This window comes from Corvus brachyrhynchos, unplaced genomic scaffold, assembly GCF_000691975.1.
Source record: "Corvus brachyrhynchos isolate BGI_N302 unplaced genomic scaffold, ASM69197v1 scaffold255, whole genome shotgun sequence".
Classification (NCBI taxonomy): domain Eukaryota; kingdom Metazoa; phylum Chordata; class Aves; order Passeriformes; family Corvidae; genus Corvus; species Corvus brachyrhynchos.
In genome coordinates this window covers 8,753,194-8,773,201 of record NW_008238358.1, presented here as the reverse complement: position 1 = coordinate 8,773,201, position 20,008 = coordinate 8,753,194, and the positions used below count along the sequence as shown (strand labels likewise).

At 35.1% G+C, this 20,008-nt stretch overlaps 1 protein-coding gene across 5 annotated transcripts in view; it reads right to left on the bottom strand.

Annotated features, from left to right (window-relative positions):
* The window catches only part of LOC103616597 (sodium channel protein type 2 subunit alpha), a 70,513-nt gene that overhangs the window by 23,151 nt on the left and 27,354 nt on the right, over positions 1-20,008 (bottom strand). For all 5 annotated transcript variants that reach the window (XM_017735773.1, XM_017735771.1, XM_017735772.1 and 2 more), the window contains 7 exons: positions 17,843-18,142; positions 14,227-14,574; positions 13,210-13,342; positions 10,447-10,685; positions 9,142-9,315; positions 7,543-7,899; positions 6,166-6,651 (listed from right to left, as the gene is read on the bottom strand). In XM_017735773.1, the coding sequence (XP_017591262.1) occupies positions 6,166-6,651; positions 7,543-7,899; positions 9,142-9,315; positions 10,447-10,685; positions 13,210-13,342; positions 14,227-14,574; positions 17,843-18,142 (2,037 nt within the window). The remainder of the gene's footprint in view (positions 1-6,165; positions 6,652-7,542; positions 7,900-9,141; positions 9,316-10,446; positions 10,686-13,209; positions 13,343-14,226; positions 14,575-17,842; positions 18,143-20,008) is intronic.

Below are 20,008 nucleotides of genomic sequence, written 5' to 3'. Positions count from 1 at the left end.
CGAAGGCTCTGCCAATACTCATCAATGGAGGGCATGTTTGCCTATATTGAAAAACATTCCTAGGGTAAATAGGTATATGTGCAATTTTATAAAAATTATGCTGACTACTGTGTAGTCTTGCTAATTCACACAAGTAAGTCCCCCAAATCATTTACGGAATGCTATTGTGAAACACATTCCAAATACCACTATTTATAAAGGCATTTAAGAAAAGAGGAGTTGTAAAATGTTTAGCTTTTCAGAGTTCTTTAAGGCAAGTTATTAGCTAAGTATAATTTTAGCAATTATAAGACTGTTTGCTCTTCTTCCAGTTTATAAAACTCAAGATATGCACTGTCCAAATGAATAGAGTGTAGTTTGTAGCATCTTGAAGATCTGCATTACAGTGCATTGCAGATTTAAAAGTGTAACTGTAATTTTTACACAAGTAGCTACTGTGATAATTCAAATATTATCCATTAAGGGGATGAAGTCGTGGCAGAAATTATTTCAAAATCACTTTACACATTTCACACATTTCATTAAATATTTACATTTATAAGGGCTGAATCAAAAAGGGTTGTTTTTATTTTTTAAAAACTATGCATGCTCCCTTTTTCTTTGGCTTCTTTAGCATAAAACATTCCAGTACTTTTATGATCCATACTTCAAAACCTGAAGAGCATGCAGGTATTGCTAAATACTGTATTTAAATATTCAGAAAAACCATTAGCCGAGTTAAAAAATACATGTTGGGTTTGCCAGTCCCACCTGACCATGCTGTGATGTGAATCCCATAACTCAGCAGAGAGCAGCTGTGCATGTTTCTACTCTTGCAATGGATAGGGAAGGTACATAGCTGAATAGCATGCAGGCCAGTCAAAATCCATTAAAAAGTGATTATATATATATATACATATATATGTATAACTTGCTTAGGTAACCTGTGTGAAAGTGGTGACACGTTGCTCTACCTGGTTAAAAAGCACCAGAGCTGCATTCTTGATTGCTCCAGCTTGGTTTTACCCCTGTGAGAAGTAAGAATGGTAGGTAGTGAAGTTCAAGACACAGGATCACTAGTTTTTCTCTTTTTGGAATCTCTAATTCAAACACGGCTTTAACACAATTAAAACATAATTATTAAATATTTTATTATTAGCTGGAAAAAGGGAAATACATACCACCTGAAACGTTAAACAAAGTTTTCTAAGAACTTGTTAGTTTATTTTAGAGAAATTAGAAATATAGAAGCTAGAACTACTAATCTGCACACAAAAATTGTGATTCATAAATAAAAATGGAATGAATAAAATTAACAAAGACATTATTAGCAGATTTGGAAACTATTACTGTATTTATATAGTCCTTAATGCTTATTAATGAAAATTTTAAGGGATTTTTTGTTTGTTTCATGTCCTAGTCTTCATTTAATTGACTATGTGATTATCTCTTTTATTTGAAAAATATGTATGTACAGGAAGCAAAATACTTTGAAGATGTATGTCTTCCCATTCCTCCTTCATCCTCTAATAATGGTAGAACTCCTAGATCTTGATGAAAATACACATCTTTAATTTCTGTTCAGTTTAAATGGGATGAATTACCATATTATGTAAATTTCTAGTTTAGATTTAGTATGCTATACACTTCTGAATCTCTCATCATTATATCATTGTTTCAAAAGAGGATTGTATTGGTGTCTGGACAGTGGAGCATCAATGTATCCAGAGATATGGTTTAAATCAGTAACCACAGGTAGTCCATTACTTAAATAATTTGTTACTTCTGAAGAAACCGCCCCAGAACTGGTCAGTTTTAGAAAAGATAATTTAGATTGTTGGACATTTTAAACATGATAAAACAATCATCCAACAAATTGATGAAATCCTGTGGAGTCTGTTTTGACTATTGTTAGAGCCAATGAAAATGCTTATCTTTTGGGAATGCAATAACTCTGTTCTTGTCTTTTTCACTTCATCTGGGCACAAAGGCCGTGGTGAAGCCAAACAGAAAACTGAACTTATTCATTGTTTTAAAAATTCAGTAGATTAGATGATGAAGGATATTTTTAATTTGATGAAAATCATCTGTTGTGATCATCAAAAGTCAATTGAGTAACCTCATTTCTCCAATCTGAATTTGTATTTACTTTACATACACTGTAGATAGAAAAGCTTTTGGAATTGTGAGTGATTGAGGCCTGTAGGTGTATGTATTTCTTTAGTTGTGAAATAAGCTTTCCATAACTGAGAAATATATTTGAAATTATTTTCCCATGTCAAAATGCAAAACTATATTTATAAAGTTGGCAATCAGCTATAATGAACAGTTGTTAAGGGGTATGTAATATACAATAGTTAGGAGTCTTATGTTAGGTAAGATTAACATAGTCCACTCATTTCACTATGGAAACAGCATCCACATGCTAACGTTAAAACCCACCCAATTATCCCCTTTAGCTGTTTCTAATTTTTTTATTGTCTTCAAAGTTAATGATCTTGAGTACCTTATTTTCAGAGCAGAAATCTGTTTCTTTTCTGATGATTATCTCATTGTTTTTGATTGTCTCATTGATTATCTCTCTTTTCTGATTATTAAAAAATTCTCCTTCAAAGTATCAATGAAATGTTCACTTCTTGCAGGTACTTTCAGCCAACTATTACTCTAAAGGAGTGAGTAACTTTATAATCTAACAAGTATTATCTTTCTGTTTCATCCAAAAAGAGATTTACTCAATTTTCTAGTGATATGTATTAGAAAGATCTTGTTTAGATCTGGAATTTGCAACCAGGTTCCAGAATAGATTCTGGCAGATTTGGGAAGTTATTAACTAGCAAATTAATTAGAAAGTCTTTCCATGAAAGGGGAGAAAAAAAAAAAAGAAAAAGAGCTGGCCTTCCAAAAGAAGCTTGGTGGCTAGAGTTACTTTCTACTATAGCATATCTGACAAAAAAAAAAAAATAGGAAATATTACAATTTCTTCCTCACTCACCCACAATTACAATATCTACCGTAACTACCTGCTCCTGGCATATTCCTCAGGGGAACACAGGCTATGCCCCACTTCTAGCATGACAGACTTCAAATAATCATTCTGCTCTTAAGCATCAGTGACAGTAAGACACCAGAAAAAAAAAAAAGATTCATTTTACAGCTCCTGTGCAGCTCTAGCTTCCCACAGCTCTGTGGTTAAATAAAACATTGTTATAGGGGATACCTCCTGAGGGTGTTTTAAGTGCTAAGTACTGTCACAGTTAAAGCAGGGAAATTTCTGCCCCATCTCTTACCCCTCCTTTTGCAGACCAGGCCTTCTAGCAGGAGTGTTTTCTCAGTGGGACCCCTTGAGAGGCAAAACAAAGCAAATGATGGTGTACTGTTCTAGAGAGGTAACTTAAATACTGCACCAGTGTACTCTCTATCTTCCTTAAAAGACAATCAGAAGGCAGCAAAAGATTCAACAGTACGGTTGACTTGGTAGGAGAAGATTGGGAATTTTCACAAATTCCTGTCACACGCCAGAACTTCCATTCATATATTCAGAAAGCTGGTGGATTTTTATACACACAATAAAATAACCCACTTTATTCTTTCCACAGAAATCATCCAGAAGGAATGGAATAAGGAATCCAGAGCAGAAAGTGCAATTAATATAGAATTCACAATTTTCAGGGTACTGTCTGATTAGACACTGTTCACAATATGCACACTTGCACTGTATGAATACATGTCAGACAGTTAAACAATAAACAGTTATGGGTGAGCAGAACTTGATGGAAGTTATTATTGCTCCAGTTTCCCAATGGTATTGACTACTATAGTCTATGGAAATACTGAAGCTGCACAAAGTCCTAAAGCTGTCTTAACCCCGTTGAAAATTCCTCCACAATTTCTTAATATAAATACCATCCATCATTTACTGCTGGATTTCCCACAGTCACCTGAAATTTTCAGTCAAATTGCTTATTAAGTGGTTTCTCTTCCTGAAGACATATGGATAAAAGTCCATTAAAAAAAAGGGCAAAATCCCTTTTGATTTATTACTGTCCAGAAACTTCAGGATGGCCTTAGAAGATAAAGGCACAATGCCTGAACCAGGCAAAGATGGGGTTAAACAGAGAGTTGACTTGTGAAAGTCACCTTGAAATTGGTATTTTCTCAGCACATCAAAAAGGGCTTTTACTCCACTTTCTTGGAGTGTACCTACATCACATATTCACCTGGAAAGCAGTGGAGTTTCTGCCTTTGCATTGCATTTTGCTTTTTCCTCAGCTGTTCTCATAGACTATATGGCAGTACACTGTAAACGGAGCCATTCAATCTATCTTACAGAAGAAATAAACCAGTAATACCTATGGCACAACCAGTGACTTCCCTTGTAACACAGACCCACAGGCACTATGGCAGAGAAAGTGGACTGCCAGGGGATCACTAGCTAGGTATGGACGGGAACTTCCCAAGTTCCTTTATTGCTGAGGCTAACATGTCATGTAACCACAAATTCAGTATCTGCACAGCCCCTCCCAACTTCCTAATGCATATTACAAACCTTTTAAAAAGTAACATATTCAGGAAATTTTGAGGCTTGTAACTTGATGGAGTTAATAGGAAGGCACTCATAACTGTATTTATCAAAGCCACAATGAAAACAGAAAATATCTAGTAAAATGTCATTTTAAAAAGCATCAGAATATATGAAAAGACATAGAAGACTTTGCTAAAGGTTCATTGGAAATGAAAACCAACTTTTATTAGATCAGCTTACATGAAAAATACTTAACTCTCAGACTCAGAATCGCTCTGAATGTTTTTGGATTTTTTTTTATACTAGTTGATCTCTTAATTTACACTGCTTTACACTTCCTGTATCTCTTATATTCTACATTTACCATGGATAAGCACTCCTGCTATATTGTCTTATACATTTGCATTGAAACTCTTTGTCTCATAACTGAGCAACTCAGATGATAGAATATCTCGTTCTTCATCCTACAATTCTTAGAGCAACATTCTTTGCAGCTGCAAATAAACACACACTCTTGATGTTCTTTAGCAAAAACCCCATAGTATGATTAATTGGATCATGGCTATGCATTAATGTAATGTGGTGTAGTTTGATATTGCTGAGGAATACATCATTATTGCATATATGCCAGATATACAGCTATGATAAAGTCATGAATGCAGGGCTTATTTATAGGAGAGCTTTCTTCATGGTAAAGAAACCCTTTTGGATTAATGAGTTATTACACAACATCACAGCTTCTAATCTAATTGAAAACAAATTTATCCATGGTTCCTGATGTCTTAAATGACAAGGTTCCTAAATTTCTAATGGCACTGAATATAATTAGATTCTGCTAATGCCTTTATTAGCTTGTCATTGATTACTACCCCAATATATAAAGTTTTCCTTGTATACTATTAGCACCTGTACATGATCACTTCTGGTATTTGAGCCACTTAGCTTTTGAAACACATGGCATTGATTTTTTAGACCAACTTTTGTCACTTTGCACAATAATAACAACAGCATAAATCCTTCGAGTAAGCTGTTTCTGCATGCTTCTGTATTACAAGATCACTTTGCTCTCCAGTATAACTTGAGCTGCTGCTTTACCATGACATTCATTGGTACCTAGATTACTTTATTTCAGCCAGCCATAGTCTCTGAACGCACAGTCTGTTCAAATATTACTCACAAAAATTTTTAGATAATACAGAATATATTAGTGATCTGTGATGTCTCCGTGTTAATTTTTAGAACTACCCTAAATATTGAGAGAAATATTTTTTCTCCACTTATGTTTGCTTAGGTATGCAAAGCTGTACACTCCTTCATTGTTCCTTAGCCTTCTACCCTTATTCCATAAATTCTTATCATGGAGGTACTACAGAAAGAATGCTTTATCAAGTATGTACCAGTCCTAAAACCTCATAAAACTGTGAAAGAAATAATCACATTTAAAATCAAATATCTTCCAAATTTTAATAAACAAGATACTAAAAATGTAAACTCTAAGGATCTTCTACACTATACCATTATATAATTTTTTTCTTGAATTGTACTACATAAAATTATAAAACATAAAATATAGGATATTAAAGTTTTTAAACAATTCTAAATATGTAATTAAATCATGTAAATGTATGACTACAGTTTAATAGTTAAGATACGAAAAATCCTACCTGTTTGCTTTCTTCCATATCAGATTCGCTGCTAAATTCTTCTGTATTTAAATTTTCAAAATCTGATTCTCCAAGTGCAATGGGCACTGTTACAGTGAGGCCTGGGTTGTTTATGAATGACATATAATCATTTTCATCAATTACGTATTTTTCCACACTGCTGCCTGTGCCTACACCACTGGTGGTTCCATTCCCGTCTTTAAGATAATTCAGATCTTTGCTTATTTCAACAGCAGTATGATTGGAAATGCAGCTGTCTTTCTTGTTGTTTAGCTCTTCAAGTGCTTTGATTTCCTCTAAAGATTTCTGCTTTCTAACGAAGGCTTTTCGGATGAACTCCTGTATCTTTTTTTTAACAAAATCTATGCCTTTCTGAATCCTTGCCACAGCAATCTGGAGATTGTTCATTTCATTATCATCATCTGTAGCAGCAAGGTTGTCTGAACTAAATGAGCTCAGCAGCAAGGCCAGAAATAGGTTCAATACCTAAAAGATGAGAGAATACAGCTATATAGTAAATACATACATATCAGAAGTGTTAAATTTGGCAGTGCTAGGTTAACAGTTGTACTTGATGATCTCAAAGGCCTTTTCCAAAGTAAATAGTTCTATGATTCTAAAAAAAGAAGTAGAGCAGGTTGTGGATCATAAATAACTTTTTGGGGCTCTGCACATTTTTGCTGAAAAAATGTCAAGATTGCAAGGTCATGTAAATAACTAGGATACAAATATTTTGAATTCTATTTTATAAAAATTTAAGTCATGTTAAAAATATCACTAAAGGAAGAGAATTTTGACAGGAAATTTTGACTGCAAATTTTAATGGTAAAAGAAACTGAAAAATAAAGTAAAAGTGTAAATGGTTCATTCCTTTTATAAGACTTATGTCTAGGAAGTTCTCACCAATTCAATATTTATCAATTGAAATTTTGCATTTTAACTTGTCAGCTTGAATTTAAATTTTTTTATAAAGGTTTCTTGTACAATCTTGAGTTAGAAGTTTTCAAACACCTTTTTAGGCTGGACGGCAAATCCCTCTGGGTTTCATTTTTGTTTTTTACACGTAAACAATCCAAAAAGTTCAGTAGTAAAAATTAAACAGCAGCTCTAAATTAGTTCTAGCACTCCCATGACAGGATGTTGGATTTGACATTTTAGTTTCCTTCTAAATGCTTGTACCCATAGTAAGAGTACTTCAGGGGATAGAAATGTGTGAAAAAGAGGAAAATGCAATCATCGTATGTTTTTACCCAAAATTTAGCCCATTCAGATTAATTTTTTAATTCTAAACAGAAGGATGACAAACATTTTCATTGCCTAGCTGTGAGTCCTGTACATCTGCATCAGAGTTAATGTTCAAAAATGTTCATCACGTACCACTAGGTTTCCAATCACCATGACCAGCATGAAAACAATAAGGCACATGGTTTGGCCTGCAACCTCCATGCAGTCCCACATCGTTTCTATCCATTCTCCACACAGCACTCGGAATACAATCAGGAAAGAGTGGAAAAAGTCGTGCATGTGCCAGCGAGGAAGCACACAGTCACTGGAGATCTTGCAGACACATTCCTTGTAGCTTTTGCCAAACAGCTGCATCCCAACCACAGCGAAAATGAACACAATGATGGCCAGCACCAGGGTCAGATTCCCCAGAGCCCCCACTGAATTGCCAATAATCTTAATCAGCATATTTAAAGTTGGCCAAGATTTTGCCAATTTGAAAACTCGAAGCTGCAAAACAAAAATGCAGATGAACTATTAGTATTAGTTACAAAAGAGAAGCTAGGTTCAAGCTGGCTAGCAGAGCATACCAATTTCTGTATTAATTTGTTCTTCAGTAGTACCACATTATTATTTTAACAGGAAGCAGGGAACATGGAGAAGTTGTCAAAAATGCATTGTTTATCATTTGATTTCAGTCATGCACATAGTAAAAAAAAGTCATAATTTGTGGTTTTTTTGACATTTTATTTTACTATTTTTAAACGTCCACTTACAGATGATTCCTGAATTCTTAGAGACATTTTAGGCGCTTCTACTCTTTTCATCACTGTGACTACACCCTCTTTGTTGGCTTGGTTCCACATTTCCCTCAGCACCACATTAAGCCTTCCATGCTTAGATAGAGGCCAATTTTTTAAGCAAAATCTTGATCTTGATATTATGATGTCCATTCAAATCATAAACACTAACTTAAAAATAATATTCATTACTCAAACTATGTTATGTGAAGTTGGATACCATTGCAAGTAGTGCTAAATAAGTCACTCCTTCCTGCTCTATGTATTAGGAGATAAGGTTTTCAACCAGTGTGATGACTATTGGTAATAAAGACTTTTAAATCATTAATCTTGGGCCTCTAGGAAACACATCTATAAACTAGTTTGTGCACAATACTAATTGCTATTAAAAATACGTTTCTATTAAAAGCTCAATAATATTTCAATTTAAATGTTATCTTAAAGTCAGCTTGTTACAACTGTTATATGTAATGGTGTGACTAGAAGTTTATTGTTGGTGCCCATTAAAATAAATGTGAAGAGAGGATCTGCTTAAGTTCACAAGTAACACAAAGTAGTGTTCACAATATAAAGACTAAAAATGCTATGAATCTATATGCTGGTGACAGTATGTATGTTTTTACAGATATTCAACTTTGATGATTCTTAATGAAATCAGTGTAAAGACTTACAAAATTCTTAAAGGTAGCAGTTAGTCTTATGTTGGCAAAGTATATCAGTTGGATAGATCAATAGGATAATTTGATACTAAAAGGTATCAAACACCTTAAATTTGTACTTACCAAACATAGCTTGCAAATTAGGCACATAAGAAAAATAATGTGAGCCATTGAAGTATACAATACATATTTCCAAAATATGGTAATTATTACAGGCACCAGCACTTTTTACTTTTTTTTTTTTTTTTGAGTGAGATAATGGCATGCAAATATTTAATTCACAAGGTATTTACCAATCTGAATGACCGAAGAACAGATAATCCTTCAACATTTGCAAGACCAAGCTCCATTAAACTAAGGCTAACGATAATACCATCAAAAATATTCCAGCCTTCTTGGAAATAATAATAAGGGTCCATGGCAATAATCTTTAGTACCATTTCTGCTGTAAATATCCCAGTGAATACCTAAAACAAAATGTAGTGAATGGTTATGAGAAATTTATATACCTGAGGAATTTTTTTTAATCCAGTGAGTTCTCTCACCTGTTATTATAAAAACCAGCTGATTGCTATCTCCAAATGGCATCTAAATATTTCTAAACACTGAAAACAAGTAACTAAATCAGGATATATAGTAGGACAGAGGTTTGGTAAACCTATAAAAAGCTATTGACCAGGCAGCAGTTCAGCTCCCTGGTATGTGCTGGACTATCCATCCAGGAGATGATGTGATGTCACCTGGTGTTTTAAGTCCTGTTTGATGCAGATGGTTCCAGTAAAGTAAAACAAGACTTGACAGCAAGATTTTCCTAGCTTACAGTCTAAAAGTTTTACTCTCTAATGTCAGACTCTCTAAGCATAGACCCTCTGAAGTCTGTCTTGTAGACAAGGGAAGTTGGAATTTCTTGTACCGGGCTTTTTGTAAGAATAAAGAAGTTTCACACATAGTTACCATGCTGTGTGACAGCTATTTCCTTTAGGAAAGTGAATTTCAGGGTGATAATGTGATGTGAATTATCTCCGAGTGCCAAATGTGAAATTATCAATGCTTTTTAGTGTTTTTAAATCCAGAATTTAACTCAAAACTTTCTTGAACTGTGTAGTGATCAGTTGTTTGTGCAGCGCAACAAAGAAGTTTGGGAGCATGCCTTTTTTATAAAGGTATTTTCACTGTAGTGTAACTGAAAAAAATTCCAAGAGAAATTCTGACATTGAATATTTCATCAATTTTGTATGGAAGAAAAATATTTTCTGTGATGTAATATCAGTATCACGGTAAAAATTGCATAATCTACCTTAACATTGGAAAGAAAAAACCCAAGGTAGACATCAACAAGTCTGGCATTCCAGTGAAAGACTGCACTTCCATCTATATTCAGTTATTTCATTATAGTAGTTAGAAAACAAGATTCATGAAAGACAAAGGCTTCAGGAAAAAAATCACTTTACCTGTGAAAATCATATGTACCATTTCTAAATTGATTATAAAAAGACATTTTTGGAATAGATTTAAAACAAATTCAATGCATTTATACATGTCTTCTTTTAGAAAAGGGTATTTTTACATCAAAAAGTAGTGCATGACAAACTACTTACCAGGTTCCCCACAGAAAGGACACTGCTAAACTGTTCTGTCATTGGGTAATGTTCCATGGCCATAAACAAGGTGTTTAAAACAATGCAAATAGTTATAGCAAGATCAACAAATGGATCCATCACAACTAAATTGACGACATGCTTTACTTTTAACCATGGACTCCAGCAATCCCAGATCAAGAAAGTATTTGCAAATCTGTACCAGCATGGTGGGCATTTCTGTCTGGATTCTTCAAGCTCTGAAAAGAAAAAATAGAAAAAATGAATATTACAAATTTATCTTCTGGAAGTTCTTGCTTTAAAATATAGAAAAAGATTATATCAATCAAATAAACAGCTCTCACTAACATGAGATTTCCCTCACCCATGTGCAGCCACCTTAAAGTAAGGCATCTACTTTATTTAAGATCCTCTACAACCAATGGACAGTGAAGTCAGAGTAAATCATCGGAGACAACTGTCTAAAGAGAGAAATGTATTTGTCTTTCCCATGACAGTAGGGAGAATCTAGAGAGTTAGTTTAGGTTACTTGACTTGCTTACAGCAGATATCTTAATTATAGATATTAAAAGCCAACATGATTCACTCGTCAGTGAGCTGCTATATATAATTGGTATAAGCTTCATAAAGGATTCACATTTTTTCTAGTATGTACAAAACATGAGTACATATTTTGATTTGAGATACTAAAAGTGTTATGTTTGCTACTACACTGAACCACTACAATATCAGATAAATGATCTGTAATGCATACCTCTAATTTCTTATTTGAATGGCTATTTTTAATGTATTGCATGCCTGCTTTCTTATTTGTAAATTATTATTTAATTTGGTTTGAAAATGTCTTGTACAGTTGCAGCATCTATCAACTGACAAACAGAACAACATATATCTGTATTAGGAGAACAACTCTGTTTAGCAACTGCTTTAAATTAGAATCTTTGGAAACTATTTTCTTCCATTTCACTGTCAATATTGTCAAAGTTACAGAAGAAGAGTAACTTCTTCTAAGTTAATAATAGCAAGAATGAATGTCTGATGTGATGGAATGTTTGAGGACAGCGTAGAAGGAAGATTGATGATTGCTTAAGTGAGAAATACTAAGACTACAAAATATGTAAGAAATGTCCACAACAGTTTTGATAAAATTTCCGCGTAATGCCATCAACTCAACTTGGAAATTTCCCATTTTTCAGGCATCCCTTAGAGCACAGAGAGATGTCCATCATCATGACACTTATGGATGACTTTGCTACAATAGCTGTTCCACAGATTTGCTAATAAGGATTTACTGCAAAAATCTACTTTGAAGACCAGTCAATTGATTTTTGCCTCTAATATTGTCTTATATGGGTGGAATTACTGGAAGTTAAAAGCTTTCAAACTACTGAAATAAACAAGTTCTCCAGGCAGAAAAGGATATCATAAGTAGCTAAAGCTTTCTATAGTCTTTATAAACCACAACAAAGACAGTACTTCAGAAGGAATATATGGATTGGGTGGTATAATCACATTTCTGAACATGCAACTCAGAATGATGAAAGGCAGGACAGGACTGGCCTTGGACAAAAGTGACCACTCATACTGGATGCTGAGTTGACACAGAAGACTCTGTTGCTGTGCTTAGCAATTTCTGAAATGGTGGAAACCAGACATGGGTAAGGAGGTGACTATCAGGACAGTTTTGTTTACATTGACATGTTTTTTTCTGGTCAGGAGAGTGGAAGGACAAACTATTTAATTAGAGGAAGAATGCAGCGCTCTCTAAGGCGATATCCTGTTTACAGAGAGGAGAACCAAGATTTAAGAGGTACCAACAGCTCACACTTGCACTAAAGTAGGACGACATACTCATGAAGATACACGTTTGTGAGAACAGGTTTTTTTTAGAAGAAAATAGGTGATATAAACCTTACATTTCTTACTACAATTAGTTTGCGATCTCTTTGTTTATCTGAGAGCAAAGGGCTTCAGAACTCACTTTAAAATTATATTTCAATACTGGCTTAGTAACACTGCAATGTTTCTTGGTAATTTCTTGTCTTTTTAGAATATATGTTGAATCTGCAAGGTTGGTCTTACTGTAACACCTGCCACACTTTGCCAGTATCCAGTAGATAGATACTGCAAGCTTATAAAATTAATGGCATATATATGAAGAGTGAGCATACTCAGTTTCCATTAAATAGGAAAAAAAATCCCAAGAAGTATGCTTTTCCATATAGAAAATACAATTTTTTTTTTTTATCTTTGATAACTCCAAAAATTTAAGAAATACTTAAGACACTTTTTGGGCAGTGGCATGGGTTGATTACATTTGGGGTTTTTTCCTTTATATTTCTCATTCCAATTTCCTATTGTCTATCCTTGGATTTAAAGCCCAAGGGAAATGATTGCTCTAGTACATCACTGTCTTTATAGTGGCAATTCCTGGGTTATCTTAATTGATTTTTCCTGCTAATGTCTAATGGAAAAAGAAATCCCTATATTTTCTGTTTGAGGCTCTGGCATCCCCCTAGCTACCATTATTTGTTAGTCCACTTAGTAGAGTAATATTTTGGAAGGTGCTATGAAAAATAAATGGTTAAGCATTTAGATTGTGTAAATGACCTTAGAAATGCTCAAAAGCCTTTTGTATCTGACATTCAGACACTCCACATGTCCAGTTTTACATTTACAAAGCAAATTATGTAAATAATTTCTCTGTACATGTAGTTAGCAGAACTTCACTGAACTGCCTGTCAGATAAAATGCATCAAATACCTTCCATTGTATTTGTAAGTATGCTGGCTATGCTCATTGCTCTTTGTCTTGCAGCAGACTCTTCCAGCATTTCCATGGAAATTTGATATGAACTCAGTCTTCTTTTCCTTATTTCTGTTTCAGTAGTGGTGCCCTGTAAATGAAATACTGAGGAATTAGACCATACTTTTCAACAGCCAACTAACAGTATTTACTGCATAAATATTGTAGTGATAATCAAAATCATCTTTGTGCAATGTAATATGCTTTTCTTACACACTGAATGTTTCTGTTCTTGTCAGGATTTCTTTCTTCTTTATTGGTGAACTCAGTGGGAATTTTGTACAGTGTAGCGAATCACCTGAAGGACCCAATACCAACACAATGTGGGACTGGAGGTGTTTCACATTTAAATGACTGGCTGAACAAAATTTTTGCTAGGTACCTTCTTGATAGTGATGATAATAATAATACTAATATATAAAATACTGTGTATGGGCAAGGCTTGCTTATTTGAATGTTTGAAAGAACATCTTAGCTTACAGAAGTTTGAAACTGAGGCTGAAATGTTATGTAATTGGAAAGATATTTAGGAATGGTACATGTTTTTCTCATGAAAAGCATGAGACAAAATTCCTCGAGAAAAAATTCGGAAAGGGTTATTTCTAGTAACTATCATGGGAGTAGTAACCACCTTCTGTTTAATTTTATAGGAGTTTTCCTATACATATTTCCATGCTATAGCTTTGTTTATATATTGAATGTCTACCTTTGTTGAAACAAAACTATATACAAATTATCAAATTCAATTAATCTTCTTTTTTTTCCATGTGCAGATCTCTTGCTGAAAGCAAGAATACATTACTTTACTAAGCCTTAGACATAGGAGGTTGAGGACTTTTTTCCTTTATGTTCTCTTGTTTAGAAACTATTACAAATTATTTCTTTAAGAAATTATAAGGAATGCAGAGATGAGGAACAAGAGAAAATTCTGTGCCTGAACCAAACTGCAATAATTACTGATTTACTTATAATTACCTCTGGTATAAGCTGACCAGTAGGTGAAGTTAGAGCTGAAGGTCCTCCAACCAAGGAAACCACTCCATTGCAATCCACAGTGCTGTGCATCTTCCCATTTACTGGAAGGGCTGGTATCATTCTAGATGACACACTCGCCTGACTAATGTTACTGTTGCGCCTTTCTCCATGTCGATTTGGGACAAAGAGAGAATCTCTTCTGCTCTCATTGTCTTCAAGAGTGCTATGTTCATCATCAGCAAAATCATTTTCAGATCCTATATCCTTTGCATGACCTCTGAAACTGAAAATGCTGGTTTTGCTGTTGCGCCTCGGTGAGAACAGAGAACCACGAATGCTTAACAAAGACTGTAAAAGATTTAAAACAAACCAAACAAAACAGCATTAGAACTAAAGTTGTAAGTTCTTGGCTTTTCAAAGAACAGTTACAGTGCTGGAGGAAGGATAGTCATTTTATTATAAGTGTGTCCATTAGGGGAATGTGTTCACCAGGGGACCTGAAGTAGAGGGGAAAATTCTTTTAAGGTAATGTAGCAGGACTAAGGAAAAGTTGTGCAGAAGACATAAGCAAGGTTGAAGAGTTCCGAGTGAAGACGGTACATAGAGCTGGTATGGACTGTGCTGGAGACAGTTTTCAATATCACTATCAAGGTTTTGCAGGTATTTATCTTTTATTCCTTCTATTAGAGTACAGAGCTAAAAGTGCTTTACTTCTCTTCTTCATCCCCCGGATTCCTAGGGATAACAACTAATAATGCTCACTGATCACTGTTTTCTCTTTTATTTGGTAGATGCAGAAGTGATCTTAAGTTTGGTATTGAGATCCTTCTAAACTGATGTAAGGAACTTGACTGACTTCTTCACAATAGGCTCAACAGTGGGGGAAAAATAACTAGACTACAGAGGAGACAGCTTGGGGAAGCTTTGGAGATACAGTAGCAGCACTCTTAGGCATAGCTCTCTGGGGGCTATAGCAGGCTGCACACACCTGCCAGAATGTACCACTCTGTTATCAGGCAGCTCAAAGCAAGTATTCATCAGGGACACCGTTACCTAAAGATATTCTGCTACGGGTGAGAAAAATAAATCAGTGGTTGTTGGTAATTTATCTTTTAATTACAGTAGAAGCCGGTTAATGAAGTGTTCTTCTCCCTTGCTACATATTTTATTAACAGCATTCATGAATAAATAAAATGAGTACTAATTGTGGAGAAAAGTAACCTGGCATTCAGCCTTCAGTACTGCATTTGTACAAATCTTCACATCTTTGTTCATCAAAAACCTGGTTTGAGACTATTGTCGCCTTTTCAGTATTTTTGCAGGTGGAAAGTCCTCATATGTAATAGCAATGGGTCTGATCCCAGGTATAATTAAAGTGAAAGTGAAAACTGTCCTATATTATATAATCCTATGTTAATACGTTGAAAATCAAACACTGTATATATACATATATCAACCCATATGTATCTCTGTATATGCATAGTCAGATATATAAATTCACACACATAATGTATGTACTGAAATGGTAGAACTGCCTGTTGTTTACCAGGGTTGGAAGGTGTTTACCATTATGAGATGTATTTTTTTCTGCTCTTTGGTATAGCTCTTATATCTATACCAAATTTTAATAGTTTGGGCTGAAATTTTCTATTCTGGTTGTCAGCCTCAGGCTGAGTTATTTGAAAAATATCAGCCAAATGATTTTGCTAACCCATTTATGTAAACTTGGCTGGAGAAAAAATGCTGTTTTGCTTATACTGAAAGATAATTTTATCCAAAAGAAACCCCTAGCTTCTACAGAATATGACGCTGAATTCTGAAAAAGCGGTAAACTAATTACTACACCCTTTTAACATTTCCTTTTAAATATATCTGGCCAACCTACAGTCCTTCAAAAAATGACATGCTCACCAGGGTTTCATCTGACTACCAGTGATACCCTTGTTCTTTTAGAGAATGTTCCCATGGCTGCTATGTTTTATTTGCAGGCCAATCTTTCCAATATGTGTTACCACATTTTGAGCACAGCTAATTAGATTAGCCCCCTCAAGGATTTGGGAGAAACAATGCCTGTTCTGCAAGTTCCTGCTGCGTTGAGACAAAAGCTATAAGCCAAAGTGGCTGCAAATTTAACACATGTAGAGGCAGAAATATATGTGTCTACATGCTACTAGAAAGTAAGGACTGAAAGGAAGGTTTAACTTTTCTGGCAAACTGCATATGGAATATAGTATCAAAGGACAAAACCTCTTACAGGGACCAGCAGAGCAGATTATCTCTCCTTACCATTCTGCCTCATTGTTTCCTGCTCTGGACCCTGTCTCACCAGGGAGATACTCCATGGCTAACAAAACAAATGAACTCTTCCTTTACCAATTCTATTGTTTGCAATTCTTTCGCTCTTGTGGCACCCAAGTTTTAGTTGTATGCTGTCAACTTTTGCCCCAAAGCTTTGTTACAACTGAAAAAAAAAAAATGTTAAGAGAGTCTTTAATTAGTTATTCTTAATCTGGATGGTATTCTTAGGTAAATGCCATCTATTGGCTCAGACCACACATTATCATTTTGAAGAGATGCATTTTGAGTGATTTTTTCTAAGAATGCCATAACTGTGTGTAGCCTTGAAATAAGCAAAAGTAGCACAGAATCATTTAGGCTAGAAAACACCTCCAAGACCATCAAGCCCAACCTTTGGCTGATCACCACCTTGTCAACTAGACCATGGCACTAAGTGCTATGTCCAGTCATTTCTTGAACACCTCAAGGGATGCTGACTCCACCACCTCCCTGAGTAGTCCATTCCAATATTTTACAATCCTTTCCATGAAGAAATTCCTCCTGATGTCCAATCTGATATTCTTCTGGCACATCTTGAGCCTATTTCCTCTTATCCTGTCACTGGTTGCCTAGGACGCTGACCCCCACCCAGCCACAACCCCCTTTCAGGGAGCTGTAGAGACCCTTTGATTTATGGGAGTAGAGCTTTGAACTTTGGATTAAATCATGTCCAGAGGTCCTTCATAAACTACTTTTTTCCTATGATTGCAATGATTCTCTGTCATGTATAATGGATTTCTAACGAAAAAGAACAGTATGACTAAATTGTTATATATATGAGCCTGAAAGATCCCTATGTAGTTTGTCCTTACTGTGCAGTACTAGTGCAACTATTCGCATTATCTTCACATTAAAGAAGCTAATTAAGGAAAATAATAGAAACTACTGGTAATGTGGGATTTCCTGTGCAGACTATTTTGATGTTGCAGTCTGCTAAAAACCCCACATATTTGTACAGTTTTGAAATGGATCCAGAATGTATGGTTCATTAATGCATATATATGAATACTAATCTTTCTTTCTCCAGTCTGCTAGACACATCCTCAGAAATACAGTTTCAGAAATGTGTTAATTAAGTTTATAAGTATTCCTAGAATGTTGTTTTATCCCTTTGCTAATAGAATGGGTCAAACATCTCAAACTTACACTGTGAATGGTGCTTCCACTGATTTTTCCTTCATTCACCATTTACATAACTTCCATATGTAAACCTGCTGTAATATCAGTGAAAATAAAAGTAGAGTGAACACATGTGACTTAGTAAAATAGAGTGCTGTACCTGGTGAGGAGAAGTGAGCCTTTTTTCATATGTCAGTTGACTTCCTTCAGTGGAGAAGCGGAAACTTTTCCTTCTGATACTGTCTTCTGACTCAGACTTGGGGAACTTATCGATATCTCCTTTGTCCTCTGCTTCAGACATTTCTTTCTGTCTTCTTTTCTTCCTTCTGTTTCTTCTTTCTTTAGCACTCTTTGAGCTCAGCTTTGATGCTTCTGAAGAGCTTTCCAAGAGTTCTCCTAATCCCCCTACACCACTGAAATCTCTTGATGCAACTGATGCTGCTGCTACTGCTGCTGTTGTCTGTCAGGTTACAAAGCAAGGTATTCTTAGTAGGCCAAAAAAAGAATAATTTTATAGTCTTTTATCAACTGGTTTTTATTATCACTGTGATAATAATGCTCTTTGCACACTCTTGAGTGTGTAAATATACCCCAAAAAATTTTACTGAAGACAAACTATTGAGTCGTACAGCTCCTCACTGTTTAGCAGCATGAGCTATTTGAAGCACCAACTTCAGCAGAATAATAGCTACACTATTTCTTAAAGTATTGCTGCACAAGGCACTGGTCTAAAATAAAAGTAGTCAGAAAAGTGTTAACATAATGCTTTTTCATGTATTTCAGACCTGTTACTCCATTTTCTCTGGAGAAAAGCCCCACATCATGGTCTAATTCAGCTAATCCCTTCTGAGCTCTTACAGAGAAAACTAATGCCTAACACTCATCATGTGTATTAATGTATCAAAATCCAAATAGTGCCATGAAAGTAGTTGAATCCAGCCTTTCCTCACTGTCTTCACAGCAAGAACACTCCCTTTACTTTCCTTCTGCCTTTGCTGGTACCAGGCACACTCTCTAGGCACATCTTCAAGCCCTGCCTCCCTCTTCACGTTTCTCCTCCCACGTGTCCCACCATATCTGCACTCTAGGTCTTTGTTATAGATATGCAAAGGTACATTTATTGCCTGTTGGTGCTACAGCCTGAGAGAAGAAGAAAAGTTTAGATTTCTTCTTGGATAGAAAGGGATGAGATGACTTACTAGAGCAGAGTCATCCCAAAACTCAGGACCAGTATCTTTAACTACAGTGGTCAGCCTACTAGTTGTGGTTCATTAGAGAAAGGTTGTCATCAAAAAAAGAAGAATTGAGAGTATGTCCGGTGTTGTTCCTCGAAAGAACTGTGGGAGATTCCTATGAAATTCTGTAGTGGAAATATCTTCGGGAAGATGAAAGGCTGCTCTTAGCTTACAAAAAAGGGTGGTGTGATAAATGGCAATAGACTAGGGTTATATAACAAGATGATTAGTAATTATCCAGCAAAACATATTATATTCAATGCCAATATTATATTCAAGTATTTCAGGAATAATGACATCTCTCTACAGCAGGAAAGGATAGTTTGAAAGCCCATAGAATGAATTAATGTCTTTCTTTGCCACAACATACAACCCATGATATAGAAGTTGACTGTACACAGACTTTTTCTGCTAAATGGAATATTAAAGGGATTCTGAAGTGTTTATAAAATAAAAAAACAATACTCAAAGTTTTGTCATACTGGTTCAGAATATCATCCTTCAAAGACTTGAACAGAAACAAAGGTGGCAGATGCTGAGTCATCACCTATCTACTTCATAATACTAACAGTAAAGGTCAAACAAGTGGAGCAACCCAAAGACCACTGTGATGACTTAATTTGTGGATGAATAAGTTCAGTGTCAAGGGGGTGAAGAGATGGGTCCCAAAGTAATTTCTGCCTCAGCAACTAACTCAACACATCAGTGATCCACCTTGTACTGCCTACTTTCTGCTAACATTTTCATAAACAAAAGAGATCCTGACTGTAATAATGGTTTACTTATAATGAATGTAGTGGTCACTCATTTAAAAAAATATGACTTTCCAGGGTCTTTATTCAACCTGACTTGTAGTCTCTGTTTCATATTCTATTTTTCTTTCTATGTCTGGATCAGTGTCATTTTTCCCCACTTGCAGACATAGAAACATCTAGATGAGCCTCCTGATATCTTTTGATATAATGTGATTTAGTGCCTTTAAGGCATTAAAATACCAGATTTAAGAAAAAGCCAGCAACGTACACTTTGCTGACATTCAACCTTTCTAAATTTGAGTTTTGCAGGATTCTGCTCTTTCTTTAGTAATGTGG